General features: G+C 46.1%; 1 protein-coding gene across 2 annotated transcripts in view; it reads right to left on the minus strand.

Moving 5' to 3' along the window:
• ROM1 (retinal outer segment membrane protein 1) overlaps positions 1-14845 on the minus strand; it is a 36449-nt gene that overhangs the window by 13177 nt on the left and 8427 nt on the right. The window contains exons 3-4 of one of the 2 annotated variants that reach the window (XM_044270126.1): positions 12414-12470; positions 1172-1396 (exon numbers count right to left, since the gene is read on the minus strand). In XM_044270126.1, coding sequence (XP_044126061.1) covers positions 1172-1396; positions 12414-12418 — 230 coding nt within the window. In that variant the 5' untranslated portion in view covers positions 12419-12470. Of the gene's footprint in view, positions 1-1171; positions 1753-12413; positions 12471-14845 lie in introns of those variants that run through there. The other variant, XM_044270125.1, reaches the window with a different exon arrangement.

Consider the following 14845-nt stretch of genomic DNA (forward strand, 5'->3'; position numbering starts at 1 on the left):
CGATGCTGCTAGACAAAGCAGACTTGGTGTTCCTGGCAATCAACAGTCCTCATGGAACTAACATTAAAATGAGGAACTTAAAAGTCAATGTGGTTACATATTTCAAAAAGGCAAATCTAGATGTAAACGATATGGCTATTAGCAAATGGGAGGGATTTAATTGGATAAGATGCAATGTTTGTTCTAGTCCACATATGACAGTGGCGCTGGCAAATCTGGGAAATATTGGGGGAGAATTATCAAACTGGTGTAAAGTAGAACTGGCTTAGTTGCCCATAGCAACCAGATTCCACCTTTCATTTTTCACAGCTCCTTTGGAAAATGAAATGAGGAGTCTGATCGGTTGCTATGGGCAACTGAGCCAGTTCTACTTTACACCAGTTTGATAAATCCCCCCCGTTGTTTAAAATGGGCTTCATTAATTGCTCCACTTTGAGGATAACGCTACCTGCACACGGGTAATTCTGTACAAATTGCCGTGGGGAAGTCTTATTTGTGGATTCTATATGGTTTTGCCACAGATCTTACCCATGCATTGAAAAGGATGAAATCCGCACAAAAGAACTGCACAAATAATTGGCATGGCAGGTCAATTTCCTCATGGAACGAAAAAGCAGTGTGCCTGAGATTTGTCTAATCTCATACACTTTGTTGGTACTGTATTACATTGCCATTCTTCCCCACGAGAATCCGCGCTCGTAATCTGTATCGTGTGGAGGTAGCCTTAGGGTGTTGCATGGAAACATTTTATACACTCATGATATTTTTTGTAGAATCCTTTTCAGAATTTGAATGGGAAGATGCAGCACATTTGCAAATAATTCTATCAACATTTACTAATATATTTGCTCTAGGACTTTACCCATAGAAAAGTTTTGATGTATAAACCTACAATTTTTGTTCTGCCTATATTATATAAGCAGAAAAGCACAATATTTTATCATTATGATTATTATTACATTTTATAGCTCTATCGAATTATACATGTTAAAGAAAGTTTTTTTTCAACAATTCTGCATATAAATGTGAGCCAGAAGTTTCTACTTAGCCAAAAATGCTTATGATGTTAAAAGTTCCAGTGGAAAAAGTCAGTAATTTGTAATTTTAGGACCTCACATTATATATCACACTGTTCTACTGCTAAAGTGTAACTGTTGAAATTATGACTCACTCTTTGACTTCCTTGGAGGAGAAGTCCAGGTAACGATTGCTGATCCATTGCACCTCAAACCAGTCTTTATAGTGGTTGTTTCCACAGCATTGAAAGTCCATTTGTAATTTGTCAATTGTCCTCTTTTGGTAGCAACGACCAGGAGTGTCAGTGTCCTTGTAGAACCTGATCCCATTTCTCAAACCTATCTTCAAAGATTCTTCTAGACTTCCTCTCATGAAAACACTGAGGAATAAAGCAGCCAGACAAAGCAAACAGCTCAGGATAGTTAAGAAAAAGTAAGGTAGCAAGAATGGTTTCCATCGTGGATATTTTGCCATATCAAGTGAATCCTGACTAATTTTCCCTGCAAACAGACCAAGAATGGCTCCCACAAGTCCTGCTGTTATAACAGTGTTGGGAACAGCATGGGCCACAGTGTTGTCCATCACCTCGTTGTGTATCCATAGCTGCACTTTTAGGAAGACCCCCAATCCAAAGGTCACACTTCCTATAAGAACACTGATCCATGATAGAAGCCATAGAGTTTGAGCTAGTTTTACCCGCTTCTGAAAGGTAAATTTAGTCTTGAGGAGAACCATCTTGAAAATGGGATCAGGCAAAGGGGTATTAAGAGCCCCTTTGAATTACCCCTAGAGGGGTTGGATTGAGGGGAGGGGGGGGGGCGCGTTGGTAAGACAGAGATCTGCCTTTTCCCAGTGTCAAAACAAGGGAACAGGGAGAGTCCAGGATGGAAAGAGGATCAGATTAGCTAGTCCATAATCCAGCACTCAGCTGTTTCTACTGACAGTCACTTAAAGCTTTCCTCTCCTTCCCTGCTGTCTCTTTTGTTAACCTGTGTCATCTGTCTCATAACCAGTTAGTGGCCTCTGTAGATTTCCATGATATTTCAATTGCACATATATATACTATTTATTTCTAGTTTATGGTTATGAAGCACATTGTTCATTCAGGCATTGTTTTAAGTCCTGACACTATTTTTGTATAAGGGCCTATTTCTATGGGCAGAATAACTGCCCTGTGTAAATGTGTTTCTGATTACACAATAAATGAGCAAAGCAGGGGATGGTTGGATAATCCTTTGTTCCCGATCAATGCAGGACCTAACTGGATGAATGACCGATTTTAGAATAAACTACAGTCCATACGGTTGAATTTGCTTGTTTGTTGGCATATCGATGGGCACCATTACACATGAAAATTACTGGGAACAAGCTATTTATTTTTTCTGCCTAATGATTTGCCCATGTAAAAAACCTTAAATCGAACACTACAGGTTAAATTTAGAGATCGTATGTTGGTTAGTGGCATAAATAAATTGACAAATATCTTGAGCTACATTATATAGCAAAAAAAATAAATAAAACTGTTTCATGACTGTGGCCAGCTTATTTTGTGCTGAGGGCAATGATAACTTCACTAATGACAAGAGAGAGGTCAGTAGATGCTTTGATGTGGCATTCTGCAGTAAGGTTGATTATTTGCGATAGATGTACTGTGCATACCTGCTGCTATTAGGCCTTTCATCTCTGTCATCCTATTAGAAGTATCCTGCACCTGTCTGACTTGTATCGCCTCCCTGATTAGAGCAGACACAATCTTGTTAACAGATGCCAGCATTCTAATACCATAATGACCCGGTTAGCAGCTTGCTTTATTTCACGCCCTTCTCCTCTATACCCTATGAGTGCCACTTTTTCTCCGCCACTTTCACTGCTTCTTCTTTCTACCTGTGCGTCATTCGACAGTCCCCGAGGAAAGCCTTAATATTAAGATAACAATGTACCTCACTGTAAGCAATGTATATACAGTATTAGGGCCTGTTCACAGGTTTTTTGCATCCAGAATTTTGGCACACCTCTAATTGTTTTCAATGGGAGGCCATGCTGCATTAATGCGGCTAGTGGTTTAAAGCTTTAACCATGCCAAGAAGGGATATGTCCCTTCTCGATGCAGTGTCTGGATAGATCTGTGATGGCTAACCTCTGGCATTCCAGCTGTGGTAATAGTACAACTCCCAAGATTCACACTTGCTTGGCTGTTCTCAGAACTTTACCGAAATGAATGGAGCATGCTGGGAGTTGTAGTTTCACCACAGCTGGAGTGCCAAAGGTTACCCATCACTGAGATAGATGCTGCTGGAAGCCGTGGCAGGTGGCAATTTGTGATTTAATGGGGCTAAACTGCAAATGAGTCTGTGTCATTCAAAGTGAAAAAACGAGGTAGAGTTTGAAAAGTGTTTGATAGAAAATTGTGAACAAAACCTAACTGTAACGTTAAGGCCGTGTTCCGTTCTTCTGATACGTGAGAACAACAGAAAAACAAAAATATAATGGATCCTGTATTTTAAGCATCAGTTATGCACATACAGTCAAGAAAAACAGGAGGCAACCACAAGTGACAAAATGGCAAGCAAAAGGGAAGTCAGACAGTCAAGGTTGATGCTAGAAGATGTTAAAAAACGAAACAAAAAAAATCTAAGAATCGCTACTTCCCTCCACCGGTCCAGTTGGTCTGCTGCTGCTCCTGTCCCCACTGCTCTCTACTATAGTCCTGGTTTGACATGCCATTCTAGGAATGGCCTGCGCAGCCAATAATGGGTCTAACTGCTGGCTTGCCTCCTTCAATAACTAGCTGATCAGGCTTTTTGTCGCGTTTCCAGTGCAGCGAGCCAGGGCAGCAGCAGGGGATCGGTGGTGTCAACTAATGAGTTTTTGGGAGTTTTGTGGTTTTTCTTCTTGTTTAAATGTACCCGGAAAACCCGCAAAGCCACCGTTGAATCGGATGATGCTAGAACGGCTCATCCCCATCGCGGCCTGCTATTGGCTTGTACAGTCGCTGTGTTCTCTTCAAACATTGGCAGGGGTGCCGGCAGTCGGCCCCCGACCAGTCTGAAATTGATGACCTATCCTGAGGATGGTTCATCAATATAACAAAAGCGGACAACCCCTTTAACCTCCTCAGGACACCGTACGCAGGATTGCGTCCTGGCGGCGGCCCTGCCATTCTGGGTGGACGCATATACGCGTCCTCTCACGAGCGGCGAGATTTCCTGTGAACGCGCGCACACAGGCGCTCGCGTTCACAGGATCGGAAGGTAAGCGAGTGGTTCTCCAGCCTGCCAGCGGCGATTGTTCGCTGGCAGGCTGGAGATGCGATTTTTTTAACCCCTAACAGGTATATTAGATGCTGTTTTCATAACAGCGTCTAATATACCTGCTACCTGGTCCTCTGGTGGTCCCTTTTGCTTGGATCGACCACCAGAGGACACAGGCAGGTCAGTAATAAGTAGCACCAAACACCACTACACTACACCCCCCCTGTCACTTATTAACCCCTTATTCACCCCTGATCACCCCATATAGACTCCCTGATCACCCCCCTGTCATTGATCACCCCCCTGTAAGGCTCCATTCAGACGTCCGTATGTTTTTTATGGATCCACGGATACATAGATCGGATCCGCAAAACACATACGGACGTCTGAATGGAGCCTTACAGGGGGGTGATCACGCATATAGACTCCCTGATCACCCCCCTGTCATTGATCACCCCCCCTGTAAGGCTCCATTCAGACATTTTTTTTGCCCAAGTTAGCGGAAATTGTTTTTTTTTATTTTTTCTTACAAAGTCCATATTCCACTAACTTGTGTCAAAAAATAAAATCTCACATGAACTCACATGGAATCCAAATGCGTAAATTTTTTTGACATTTATATTCCAGACTTCTTCTCACGCTTTAGAGCCCTTAAAATGCCAGGGCAGTATAAATACCCCACATGTGACCCCATTTCGGAAAGAAGACACCCCAAGGTATTCCGTGAGGGGCATATTGAGTCCATGAAAGATTGAACTTTCTGTCCCAAGTTAGCGGAAAGGGAGACTTTGTGAGAAAATACAAAAAAAATCAATTTCCGCTAACTTGTGCCCAAAAACTTGTGCCCCCCCAAAAAAAAGTTCTATGAACTCGCCATGCCCCTCATTAAATACCTTGGGGTGTCTTCTTTCCAAAATGGGGTCACATGTGGGGTATTTATACTGCCCTGGCATTTTAGGGGCCCGAAAGCGTGAGAAGAAGTCTGGGATCCAAATGTCTAAAAATGCCCTCATAAAAGGAATTTGGGCCTCTTTGCCCACCTAGGCTGCAAAAAAGTGTCACACATGTGGTATCGCCGTACTCAGGAGAAGTTGGGCAATGTGTTTTGGGGTGTCATTTTACATATACCCATGCTGGGTGAGATAAATATCTTGGTCAAATGCCAACTTTGTATAAAAAAATGGGAAAAGTTGTCTTTTGCCGAGATATTTCTCTCACCCAGCATGGGTATATGTAAAAAGACACCCCAAAACACATTCCCCAACTTCTCCTGAGTACGGCGATACCACATGTGTGACACTTTTTTGCCGCCTAGGTGGGCAAAGGGGCCCACATTCCAAAGAGCACCTTTAGGATTTCACAGGTCATTTTTTACACATTTTGATTTCAAACTACTTCACACACACACTAGGGCCCCTAAATTGCCAGGGCAGTATAACTACCCCACAAGTGACCCCATTTTGGAAAGAAGACACCCCATTTTGGAAAGAAGACACCCCAAGGTATTCCGTGAGGGGCATGGCGAGTTCCTAGAATTTTTTAGCGGAAAATGATGATTTTTATTTATTTTTTCTTACAAAGTCTCATATTCCACTAACTTGTGACAAAAAATAAAAAATTTGAGGATATCACCATGCCCCTCACGGAATACCTTGGGGTGTCTTCTTTCCAAAATGGGGTCACTTGTGGGGTAGTTATACTGCCCTGGTTATTTAGGGGCCTTAGTGTGTGTGAAGTAGTTTGAAATCAAAATCTGTAAAAAATGGCCGGTGAAATCCGAAAGGTGCTCTTTGGAATGTGGGCCCCTTTGCCCACCTAGGCTGCAAAAAAGTGTCACACATCTGGTATCGCCATACTCAGGAGAAGTTGGGCAATGTGTTTTGGGGTGTCATTTTACATATACCCATGCTGGGTGAGATAAATATCTTGGTCAAATGCCAACTTTGTATAAAAAAATTGGAAAAGTTGTCTTTTGCCAAGATATTTCTCTCACCCAGCATTCCCCAACTTCTCCTGAGTACGGCGATACCAGATGTGTGAAACTTTTTTGTCAGCCTAGGTGGGCAAAGGGGCACACATTCCAAGGAGCACCTTTCGGATATTACCGGTCATTTTTTACAGATTTTGATTTCAAACTACTTCTCACGCATTTGGGCCCCTAAAATGCCAGGGCAGTATAATTACCCCACAAGTGACCCCATTTTGGAAAGAAGACACCCCAAGGTATTTCGTGATGGGCATAGTGAGTTCATGGAAGTTTTTATTTTTTGTCACAAGTTAGTGGAATATGAGACTTTGTAAGAAAAAAATAAAAAATAAAATAAATCATCATTTTCCGCTAACTTGTGACAAAAAATAAAAAGTTCTATGAACTCACTATGCCCATTAGCGAATACCTTTGGGTGTCTACTTTCCGAAATGGAAACATGACAGGTGCTCAGAAAGTCAGAGCTGCTTCAAAAAGCGGAAATTCACATTTTTGTACCATAGTTTGTAAACGCTATAACTTTTACCCAAACCATTTTTTTTTTAATCAAAGACATGTAGATCAATAAATTTAGAGAAAAATTTATATATGGATGTCGTTTTTTTTGCTAAATTTTACAACTGACAGTGAAAAATGTCATTTTTTTGCAAAAAAATCGTTACATTTCGATTATTAACAAAAAAAGTAAAAATGTCAGCAGCAATGAAATACCACTAAATGAAAGCTCTATTAGTGAGAACAAAGGAGGTAAAATTCATTTGGGTGGCAAGTTGCATGACCGAGCAATAAACGGTGAAAGTAGTGTAGTGCAGAAGTGTAAAAAGTGGCCTGGTCATTAAGGGGGTTGAAGTGGTTAATGGGGTTATCCTGGCTACAGATATTGATAAACCTATCTGCTGGATAAGTAATCAGATCAGTGGGGGGGCACCCCCACAAATTAGTTGTTTCAGTCTCCCAAGGCACCGGAAACTTTTTCAAGGCACTGTAAAAGCAGATAGCAATAATTACTGTATTTTTCGCTTTATAAGATGTACCTGATTAGGGCCGGCCTTTGGGGTGTGCGAGCTGTGCGGCCGCACAGGGCGCCATGGCAACAGGGGCGCCCGGCGGCCGACATGGCTTGCAGTCGGTCTCTTACAGCAGGCCGGCCCAAGATTGTGTGAGGTGAGCATGGCGAGCTGAGCCGCTGCAGCTGCCAGGTCAGATTCCGGAGCATGGAGCAGGAGCTTAGGGGCGCAAGCGCAGCGTCCAAGTGCTGCGCCTTCACAGAGAGCCGCAGAAGGATCCGCTCAATGTGTGAGGGCGGCGGCCGGTGCTCTGCATACAGGGAGGGAGCAGAAGACTTCAAATAGTGAGTACCTGTTCCTATTGGTTTTTTTTTGTTTTGTTTTTACCAAATATCTTTCATTAAATGGGGGCAGGGTCTAATTAAGAGGGGCAGGGGGACTGGATAAGGGTGACAGGCACTGGGTATGATTAAGGGGGCAGGGGAATGGATAAGGGTGATACTGGGTATGATTAAGGGGCAGGGGACTGGCTTTGGTTGACACTGGGTATGATTAAGGGGGGCAGGGGACTGGGTAAAGGTGACAGGGTATGATTAAGGGGGGCAGAGGACTGGCTATGGGTGACACTGGGTATGATTGTACTTGTTTGCACTTGCACTTAAATTATCTGTAATTAAAAAAACTGTTTGTTACAAAGATTGTTTTCCTCTTTGTGTATGTTTAGGGGAACCGGGGGGGGGGTCTGTGGATGACACACTGTTTATGGGGGAATCTGCCCCCATTACACTAGGCCCCAGACAGAGCAGCTATCACATGTAAAATCTGATCAGCTCATCCCCTAACAGTATATAAATCCAGCTCCACTTGGATAAAGGAATGTAAATTTATTTTGTTTGCGGTAAAAACTCATCCATGAATTATAAAAATGGCAGTCTTGTCTACGCATTTCGGGCTACCAGAAACAATTCCAGCCCTTCCTCATGACACAGAAAGACATTCAAAATGAGACCTTTTAAAGGGGAGGGTGCACCTGTATTCACTAATTGTCCTCACAGGCCTGTAACCGCCCCCAAGAAAGGGTGCCACACCTTCAGTTAGCTCTTCTCATGAAAAATAATGAAAGAAAAAACAGAAAGCCTTAAACCATACATATACATAGTAAAAAAAATATAATGACTATGCAGAGAAATAAATAAAAAGGATACGCATAAGGTGTATGCTAGATGCATGCCAGTTGTTTGCTAGAATATGGTGGAATGTAGTAGAAGTCAAATCGGCAGAATTTTCCCAGGAAAATGAGGGGGAGGAATTTGTTACACTAAGATTGTAGTACTAAAATTATTATTGCTGCAGGATCAGATCTAAGCGTTTATTGAGCCCCTCAGGTTGGCGCGTGTTCAATGAAAATATCCAGAAAGACTCTGTTTAATAATTTTCTTCTATAGTCTCCTCCACGTTTAGGCAAAAAGACTTTTTCTATGCCCTGTACCACCATATCTGATGTGTCCCCACCATGGCAAACAGCAAAGTGCAGACTAGCTGCAGATACATTGCGGTTGCCATGGTGGGGCACATCAGAGATGTGTTTGCGTATCCTGGATTTTATTGCATTGATAGTACAGCCCACGTATCGCAGTTTACATTTTGTGCTTTCATTGGGAAGACTCTGTTATTTGCAGTTGAAGAAAAGGTTTTGGATATTAACATATGTGTGCAGCAAATGCACCTGTTGTGTCCACACCTATAACTCCCCTTGGTCCTAAGCCAGACTGGTTGTGATTTTTTCTCTTCTTGATACAATGTTTCACGCACTTCAAAAAACACATAAAAGCGTTTTTCCACCTCCCCTTAGGCCAATTGTAGTGGGCATTGGCTCCTTTTCCGAAAGAATGTCACAATGGGTTGATTCCATACTTCACAGCGGACGTAGTGTCCTTGTATACAAATATTCCTCATGAAATGGCCATCAAATCCCTAACTTGGTTCCTACAGATATATGCAGGAATATGTCTTGATGGTGGTGGACTTCCTCCTCAGGCGCAACTTCTTTATGTTCAACAACAAATTTTACCTCCAGCTATCGGGGGTGTCGATGGGGGCCAAATTCTCTCCCCCTTTATTGCTAACATTTTCATGGCATGGTGGCAGAGTTGTTTTCTCTTCGTCTACACCCACCCTTTTTGGCACCACATCAGGTGGTATGGCCGTTACATCCATGACCTGATCCTGATCTGGACGGGTGATGTGGCGGCCATACCATCCTTTTGTGGTTACATTAATTCCTGTGTGGCCACTATTTCTTTTAGTGTCCACCATGATACATGGGAGGTGGCCTTTTTGGATTTGCGCCTGAGGGGGGACCCCGCCACCAATCAGGTCTCCACCTGCACATATAGGAAGCCCATGGCAGGTAACACCACATTATATGCGACATCCTGTCATCCAAAACATGTAATTGCCAACATACCCAGGGGTGAAATAATCCATGCAAGAAGGAATTGCACCGAAGAAAAAAGTTTTCTGGAGGAAGCTAGACACATCTCCCATAGAAAAGAGGCTATGGCGCAAAACTTGTAGAGGAGGCCATACAACAGGTCTCAACCATTGAAAGGGGATCCCTCCTTTATCCTAGACCGGAACATTTATTACAAAAGGAGGCTCCACTTTCTGATACAGGTACAAGTAGTAAATATAAAAACAAAAATCATAATATCAAGGACAAGGGCAGAAGAAACAATCTGTTTGTGACACAATACAGTACAGAATACCAACAAATATGTCATATTCAGTGGCGTACACACAATCCATAGGGCCCCGGTGCGAAACTGATCTATGGGGCCCGCTCCCCGTCGCCCCCCCCCCCCCAACCTGCCTCCTAGCCCCCCCCCCACTACCTCCCCTACCAGTGGTGTAACTATAGTGTTATGGGCCACAGTGCAAACATTTTTTCAAAGAACCGGCAGATTGTTTTACTAAGGGCTCTTTCCGTGCGGCTAATCCGCGGCGTGACTGAGTTAGGGTTGGACGATATCAAAAATATTCAGACGATAACGATATTAAAAAATTTATCGCGATAACGATATATATCGCGATAAATACCCGTTTAAAAGAAAAAAAAACACAAGGAGACGTTATACTGTATGGGGGGCCACAAGGAGACGTTATACTGTATGGGGGGCCACAAGGAGACGTTATACTGTATGGGGGGCCACAAGGAGACGTTATACTGTATGGGGGGCCACAAGGAGACGTTGCACTGTATGGGGGCAGCCACAAGGAGACGTTATACTGTATGGGGGCAGCCACAAGGAGACGTTATACTGTATGGGGGGCCACAAGGAGGCGTTATACTGTATGGGGGGCCACAAGGAGACGTTATACTGTATGGGGGGCCACAAGGAGACGTTGCACTGTATGGGGGCCACAAGGAGGCGTTGCACTGTATAGGGGGCCACAAGGAGGCGTTACACTGTATAGGGGGCCACAAGGAGGCGTTGCATTGTATGGGGGCCACAAGGAGGCGTTACACTGTATGGGGGGCCACAAGGAGACGTTATACTGTATGGGGGGCCACAAGGAGACGTTATACTGTATGGGGGGCCACAAGGAGACGTTATACTGTATGGGGGCCACAAGGAGACGTTATACTGTATGGGGGGCCACAAGGAGACGTTGCACTGTATGGGGGCAGCCACAAGGAGACGTTATACTGTATGGGGGCAGCCACAAGGAGACGTTATACTGTATGGGGGGCCACAAGGAGGCGTTATACTGTATGGGGGGCCACAAGGAGACGTTATACTGTATGGGGGGCCACAAGGAGACGTTGCACTGTATGGGGGCCACAAGGAGGCGTTGCACTGTATAGGGGGCCACAAGGAGGCGTTACACTGTATAGGGGGCCACAAGGAGGCGTTGCATTGTATGGGGGCCACAAGGAGGCGTTACACTGTATGGGGGGCCACAAGGAGGCGTTACACTGTATGGGGGGCCACAAGGAGGCGTTACACTGTATGGGGGGCCACAAGGAGGCGTTACACTGTATGGGGGGCCACAAGGAGGCGTTGCACTGTATGGGGGGCCACAAGGAGGCGTTGCACTGTATGGGGGGCCACAAGGAGGCGTTGCACTGTATAGGGGGCCACAAGGTGGCGTTGCACTGTATGGGGGGCCACAAGAAGGCGTTGCACTGTATGGGGTGCCACAAGGAGGCGTTGCACTGTATGGGGGGCCACAAGGAGGCGTTGCACTGTATGGGGGGCCACAAGGAGGCGTTGCACTGTATGGGGTGCCACAAGGAGGCGTTGCACTGTATGGGGGGCCACAAGGAGGCGTTGCACTGTATGGGGGGACCACAAGGAGCGTTATAATAAGGTCTTATGGGAGCGAGGAGGAGGGAGAGCCGGGGCGGCCGCTGCGGGAAGTAGTACGTTTATAACTTTGTCATCAGACAGAACGCACTAGTGAAGCAGCCGCAGGAAAAGTCTCTCCAGAGACAGTACTCACACAGTACTCACACGGCGCCCGGCACTGGTGGGTGACGACGGTGATTATGTCAGATGGTGGGTGGAGACTTGACTAAGGGAGGCGGAGCAAGAAGGAGGCAGGCCAGGAGCGAGAGGAAGAGCAAGGTGCAGGGGCGGGCGGTAAGTGATCAGTCAGTTCCTGAAGGCGAGTTGGTAGAAGCGGGCGGACGCACGTTTAGAAGAGGTCAGCGCTCAATGTGCGCTGACCTCTTTGATGACGTCACAAAATACCGCGGTATTTAGGAAACGGCGATATCGCCATATCGCCGTTTTTTTAATACCGCGGTATATCGTGATACCGGTATATCGCCCAACCCTAGACTGAGTGCCAAGCCCCATTCTAGACAGCAGAGACACGGAGCAGTGACATGATTGACTGTGATCTTTTTACTACAAAATCACGGTGACAACTTTATGTCTCTGTGATTTTGTAGTAAAGAGATCACAGAGAGGCACGGAGCATAATCAGTGATGTTAATGCTCTGTGTCTCTGCTGTCCGGAACGGGGCTTGGCTCTCATTTACGCAGTGGATTCCTCGCAGGGGATCCGCTTGTGTTAAAGAGCCCTAAGCCCAATGCATGGCTACACTCACCCAGACCCAGTCCTAATAAAATCTGGTCCTACCTCATCCAGGGTGTCGCTGGCGTCGGCGTGATGTCCGCTAGATCCAGAACAAGGTCCCTGTGGTGAGAAAAAAAGAATAATCACATAAGGAAGGGATGGTGACTGCCCCTGTGAAATCACCAGCTGGCCTTTAAGACTGAGCCATGCCAATGTGTAGCAGCAGGGCCTGCGTCATAACCCGGCATCCCCGGGCAAGTGCCGGGGCCCATTGCTCCTGGGGGGGCCCACTGAGCTGCTATGAGCACTTCCATCAATACAGATGGGAGCTCTCACTGCTGTCATTTCACTTACGCAGTACCCCCCTGGTGGGCCCTCTGAGCTGCAGAGACTCAGACACGCCCCCTCTACACAGGACACACGCTGCCTGAGGAGAGAGACCGGAGGGCTGGAGCTGTGAGTGAGTCTGCAGTCTGCACTCTGTCTGTTTCTTGTCTGTGGGACAGAAGGGGGGGGACTCTCCGATCGGCTGCTGCTTCATTCTATTTAGTTGTATTACTGTTTCATTAAGCAGTTTGCCTCCATGATACCTGCCCCCCCCCCCCCCCCATATCCTGTCCTATCTCATCCTCATGGGGCCCCTGCTGTCTCCTTTCCTCCCTCATGTATCCAGAGCTCCTGTTTCACCCTCCTATCTCCTGTTGCTGCCCTGCACAGACCTCCTGCCCCTACTTCTTGTATGAATCCCCCTCAGAGCCCCTTCCCCCTACTTGCTGTGTCCACCCTTCCTGTCCACCCAGGGCCCCTGTCTCACTCCTCTGCCTCTCATTATGGTGGCATCTGAACAGCATTCACCATAAGGACCTTCTAACGTCACAGGGTCACGTGACTGTGCCCCCCACCCCGTACTGTGCCCACTTATACCCTGCATTGTGCCCTCTTACCACACCCTGTGCAGTGCCCATAGTCATTCCCTGTACTGTGCCCTCTTATACCCTTTTATCCGGTCACTGTATGGTGGTTTTATCATTGTATGGCGGTGTTATCACTATATGGCGGTGGTATCCAATAACTGCATGGCCATAACTGTATCCCCTTCCCTGCCCACGCCATCCTTTTTTAGACCTGGCATGAGCGGGAAAAGATACAGATTGTGGTGCTAAGGACCTTTGTGCCACAATCTGTGTCAGAAATCCGCCTAAGGCTACTTTCACACCTGCGTTTAGGTGCGGATCCGTCTGGTATCTGCACAGACGGATCCGCACCTATAATGCAAACGCTTACATCCGTTCAGAACGGATACGTTTGCATGATAATGCAAACGGATCAGTTTAGACTTTACATTGAAAGTCAATGGGGGACGGATCCATTTGAAAATTGAGCCATATTGTGTCAACTTCAAACGGATCCGTCCCCATTGACTTACATTGTAAGTCTGGACGGATCCGTTTGCCTCCGCACGGCCAGGCGGACACCCCGAACGCTTCAAGCAGCGTTCGGGTGTCCGCCTGCTGAGAGGAGCTGAGGACAGACTGCACCAGACTGATGCATTCTGAGCGGATCCGCGTCCACTCAGAATGCATTAGGGCTGTACGGATCCGTTCGGGGCCACTTGTGAGAGCCTTCAAACGGAACTCACAAGCGGAGCCCCGAACGCAAGTGTGAAAGTAGCCTAACATAGACGTATTTCTATATAATAAATGACCCCCTAATTGTATTATTATTTGGGGGTAGGGCTAATATCTTTATAGTATATAGATTCTAGTGTATTATACTGGGCCCTGTATTTCCCAGTAGAAAATGATCCTTGGGAAACACAGCCCTCATCCCTGACCACCAGGACCAGGTAGCGCTCTGTCAGTACATGGCGGCCTCCCCTCTCCGCCACGCTGCTCCGCTGTGTACTGGGGCTTATTCTGACACTGGGGCTGGGTTCACATCCCATTTGTGCCATCCATTTAATGTATACCAAAAATATATGCGTTACCAGATGCCTCAGACTGATGCCGTACAGTGGCGTCCGTTCACCATACAATCCTCAGACTGATGCCGTACAGTGGCGTCCGTTCACCATACAGTTCCATTGTAAAAAAACATATACGTTAACGTCTGCATTTTTTACTTGACTCTGCAGGATACAAAAACGTGGAGTGCTGCACATTTGTATACATCAAACCGATAGGAAAAACGTGATGGGGGGGGAGAGGGGCGTACTAAAATTTGCTGTGGGGCCCTGTCAGTTCTAGCTACATCACTGCACATCTCCTTCTCTCCTCCAGGCCTGGCTCACTGCTGCAGCGGGCAGGAGGAGAGAAAGAGCGCAGGGAGCTGCGGTTAGTGAATGACAGGACCACCAGCTCCCCTGCTCTCCAGCAATGATAGGTATGTGAGGGGGCCACTGGGGGGTCATTCATCACACTGTGAGGGCCCCTTACACAGTATAATGACTTCCAGTGCCCCCCATTTAGTATAATGATCCCCATTGACCCTCCATT

Source organism: Bufo gargarizans, chromosome 10 (assembly GCF_014858855.1).
Source record: "Bufo gargarizans isolate SCDJY-AF-19 chromosome 10, ASM1485885v1, whole genome shotgun sequence".
Lineage (NCBI taxonomy): Eukaryota > Metazoa > Chordata > Amphibia > Anura > Bufonidae > Bufo > Bufo gargarizans.